This window comes from Onychostoma macrolepis, chromosome 22, assembly GCF_012432095.1.
Source record: "Onychostoma macrolepis isolate SWU-2019 chromosome 22, ASM1243209v1, whole genome shotgun sequence".
NCBI lineage: Eukaryota > Metazoa > Chordata > Actinopteri > Cypriniformes > Cyprinidae > Onychostoma > Onychostoma macrolepis.
This window is the reverse complement of record NC_081176.1, coordinates 35,161,547-35,165,825: the sequence shown is the minus strand read 5'-3', so window position 1 is coordinate 35,165,825 and position 4,279 is coordinate 35,161,547. Positions and strand designations below refer to the sequence as shown.

Here is a 4,279-nt window from a genome sequence, read left to right as displayed (position 1 = left end):
ATTTATTTATTACAAAATCTGCACCTCTTCTGTGGATAATATTATTTTCATAATGATCCTTACTCAAGCAGCAGAAGTTAAGTGACAGTGTGAAAATATTACAATAGTGAACTAAATATGCAAGACTAGTTTTTCATGTCACTGTTTGACACAGGTCGTTCATCCTTTGCCGGGCCGTTTAAAAAAAAAGAGCTGCACCAGCAGGTCCACCAACAGCAACAGCTCCAACAACAGCAGCTCCATCAAGAGCTCCACTAACAGCTCCATCACAAACTCCAGCAAGAGTTTTACTAGTAACTCCACTAACAACAGCTCCACCTACAGATCCAGCAGCCGCTCCAACAGCAGTGCCACCGGCAAATCCACCAAGAGCTGCACCAGCAACTTCAGCAACAGCACCACCAACAGTAGCAGCAGCTCCACCAAAAGCAGCTCCAGCAACAGCTCCAACAACAGCAGCTCCAGCAACAGCGCCACCAACAGTTCCAGCAACTGTTCCACTTGCAGCTCCACCACCAACAGCTCCACCTACAACAGCTCCAACAGCAGCCATTTTAAGAACGGCTCCCCCCAAAACAGCTTTAGCAAGAACTCCACCAGCAACTCCACCAACAGCAATACCAGCTACAACAGCTGCAACATAAAAATAGCGCTGATGCTTATAAAAAAACTGCATAAATCTGCTCTCTTTTTTTCCTTTATCTTCCTCTCTCTGCTTTGAGTCTTTCTCGTTCAGATCTTTCAGCTTCACACTTTGCTCTGACTCCCTTCTCTGTCTCTTTCTTCACTCTCTCAATCTCCTCTTGTCTTTGTTTCTCCTCTTGTTGTTTTCTCTGCTCTTCCTCTCTCTGCTTCTCTGCTTTGAGTCTTTCTCGTTCAGATCTTTCAGCTTCACACTTTGCTCTGACTCCCTTCTCTGTCTCTTTCTTCACTCTCTCAATCTCCTCTTGTCTTTGTTTCTCCTCTTGTTGTTTTCTCTGCTCTTCCTCTCTCTGTCTCTGCTCTTCTTCCTCTCGTCTGAATCTCTGAGCATCTTCAAACATCTGGTTACTGTAGTGTCCTCCTCCATTCTGCTCTATCATTGAGTCAATCTTCTGCAGGAGATCATTCACCTGCTCTCTGTTATTCAAATCTTTATTGTTGAAGACGTGATATCTGTCTCCACACTTCTGAACTAGATCTCTTAATCTGCAGTTCTGCTTAATAAGTTTCTCTACTGACTCTTCTTCCAGCAGATCTCCATGAGTGAAGAGAATGAAGGAGTATTTTAACACTCCCTCACCAAACATCATCTCAATCATCTGAGGAATCTGCTGCTCGTGTTCAGTGAATCTGTCTGTTACTCTCAACACAATGAGGAAAGCGTGAGGTCCAGGACTGGATATATACACACTTCTGGCTATCTCCTCAGCTAACTCTTCAGATTTCATCTGTGTGTCAAAGAATCCAGGAGTATCAACTGCAGTCACAGATCTGCCTGAAATAGTGGTGTGAGCTTCTGAACATTCACGGGTTACAGAAATCATTCTCTGTACAGATATTAACTCTTTCTGTCCCAGGATTGTGTTTCCAGCTGCACTCTTCCCAACTCCACTTTTACCCAGAAGAACAAGCCGTCTGGATGAGAGACTGTCAGCAGGAGCGTCTGGTTCAATGTCTTTTGGTATTTTTCTCACCACTTGATTCGGCTTCAGTATCTCTAGGACTTCTCTTTCTACATAACAAAGAAACAACAAATAATGAAATAATGTCATTTTTAACACACTCACTGCAAAGAATTTGTATTAGAAAGTGTCCAGAATATTTAATACTCCTTTAAAAGACTCACCCTGTAAATCAAAGTATGGCATAAGTATTTTTATAAACAGCATTTGAACTTGTTCTGTATGTCCTCTCTTCTTGTTGTTGAACACATGGCATCTCTGATCATATTTCTGAATGAGGTTTTTCAGTGGTTCAGTGTCATTAAGGAATTCTTTTATAGTCGTGTTTTCTTCCTCCAGTTCATCTCCTCTGGTGAAGAGAATCCAGGTTTTCTTCAGGCGCTCTTCTCCCAGCAGCTGCTCAATCTTCTCCACAGTTTTCCTCTCTTTCCCAGTGAATCTGTCAGCTTTGATCACCAGCAGAAACACACAGGGATCAGATTCACATCTCTGAAGAACCTCTTTATATTTCTTCTGAATCTCATCTTCACTCATATCTGTGTTAAATAATCCTGGTGTGTCATAAACAGTGACTTCAATGTCACCAACTGATCCAGACTGAACAGCTACATCTCGAGTGACTGAGCTGGAGCTTTTCTTTGATGTAAAAGCTTGTCGTCCCAGGATTGTGTTTCCTGATGCACTTATCCCAGCCCTGGTTTTTCCCAGAAGGACCACATTCAAACGTGTATTTGACTTATTTACGTCTCCCATCTTCAGTGTGTAGCCTAAAACTAAACAACACGATGTGGTGTGAGACAGATTCAAGTACATTTATTTACATTCATGATTAGATGTTTAACATGTAAAGACACACATCATCTCATGTAAACAGGATCAGATTAACAGACAGGCCTACTGCACACCAGAGCTTCAGGAAAATCCAATAGATTTCTGGAAAATTTAGATTTTCACATAATCTCCTTCCAGTTACTGAGTATTGTTAAATATTGTGGCAAAATGTGAGTGTTCTGGCATTTGTGAAGCTGTATTAATTGTAAAAAAAAAAAATTAAAAAAAAGTATAATAATAATGTTTATAATAGTAATAATAATAATACTGTTAATAATTTCAGTTTTGCTGTTTGCACTCTGATATTTGTAGACTGTTCAGTCTATTTAGAAATCACTTTCCACAGACATAATGACCATTAGGGGGTATTCATTATTATGTATTCTTTACAACTTTCCTTGGATCACAAAAGGTTTAAGATCTATATATTACTATAATAATGAAGATCAATTTTGCGATCCTTGCCGAGCAGTGCTTTTAATTTGATGGGATCTAGTGTTATTAATGTATGACTGGAGATTTCAGTTTATAACCTGAGAATGCAGTTCATAAAACTGTGCGCACAGATTTTCATATCTCAGTAAAGCTTACCCTACAGGCTCTGTAAAATTGTGTATATGTACAGCAAAGTGGATTTTAAACAGAAATTCAAGACAATCAATTAAATAAAAGTTTTTGTTTTTTTTGGAAAAAGACATTTAGATTATATATTATATTAAGATTTAATATGTACTCTAGGTTTTTTCTCCCATAGAAATTATTTGTATTCTATTTTATTTATTTTAAAAAAGAAATGGGAAAAAATGCTTAACGTGCAATTTGGTGCGTTGTGTTCATATAATGCTCTTCTGCTTGCCTGTATGAAACATTATTAATAAGGTTTACACCGAATATCACTGTCTAGATACATCAAGTCACATTAATCGTTTTATATAACGGGCTTCTGATGAAGAGCATTGTACAATTTTAGATCAATTTAGATGCAGTTTAGATCAATCATATTTTACAGTCATTTTCACAGCATAAAATCATTAGAGTTAAGGTAAAAATAGATTCAGATCTCTTCAGACTTACCTTACAGAAAAATGACCTCGGAAATAATGTCGGTAAATGAATGTTTGATTGTGAGCTCGCGCTTCGAGTCGTCTGTCTGCCTTCTTCTGAAAGATACAAAAATACTTTCATTTTCAGTCGCTGGAGAAAGGCGGAGCGCTGCAGATTCAAAATGGAGACATCAAAAGACATCAATCTGCGTATAAATAACACGAGTTTACACTTTCAAATGGCGTGTAATGCATACCCCAGCAAACAATGACCTGGCGGTCCACCAGCGGTTTTTGGGCGGCACAAATTCAGCGGCTTAATACGGTCGGACCACCGTCGGCACACCATCGGCGAGCAGACCAATCTAAAACCAGTCGGTCAGCCGGCGTTTTTTGGGTGTGTTTCTACTGAGCTCTTACATGACATCTTTGTTATATATTACATTTATGTATTACATTACATTTTTACAGTTAAAGGGAATATGAAGCACTGAATAAAAATAGTGAGAGTTATAATTAACAAAAGCATAGTATAAAAACTGCAAGCACATTTTTAAATGAAAACAATAGTTTGAATGATAGTGAAAACAACAATACAAAATCTAATAAAAAGGTAACAAAAAAAAATCTATAAAACTTAAAAATAAAAGTGCTTTATCCCACTATCACGTGCGGGTTGCAGTTTATACCTATGTATGAATGAGTCATATAACTACAAAACGATTAAAATTCAAAATTAAA

At 38.1% G+C, this 4,279-nt stretch overlaps 1 protein-coding gene across 1 annotated transcript; it reads right to left on the bottom strand.

Annotated features, from left to right (window-relative positions):
* Window positions 1-569: 569 nt before the first annotated feature.
* On the bottom strand, window positions 570-3,713 carry LOC131531070 (GTPase IMAP family member 4-like). Its single transcript, XM_058761621.1, has 3 exons — window positions 3,570-3,713; window positions 1,829-2,437; window positions 570-1,714 (listed from the first exon to the last, which is right to left on the bottom strand). Exons 2-3 carry the CDS (start codon window positions 2,415-2,417, stop codon window positions 699-701), a joined length of 1,605 nt encoding a protein of 534 aa, XP_058617604.1. The 5' UTR covers window positions 2,418-2,437; window positions 3,570-3,713; the 3' UTR covers window positions 570-698.
* Between the last annotated feature and the right edge of the window lie 566 nt (window positions 3,714-4,279).

Excerpts from the sequence above, each read along its gene's own strand:
- LOC131531070 (XM_058761621.1), bottom strand. The coding sequence starts at position 2,417 with ATGGGAGACGTAAATAAGTCAAATACACGTTTGAATGTGGTCCTTCTG. Across the intron at positions 1,715-1,828 it reads GCCATACTTTGATTTACAGG|AAAGAGAAGTCCTAGAGATA; the intron begins GTGAGTCTTTTA and ends TTTGTTATGTAG.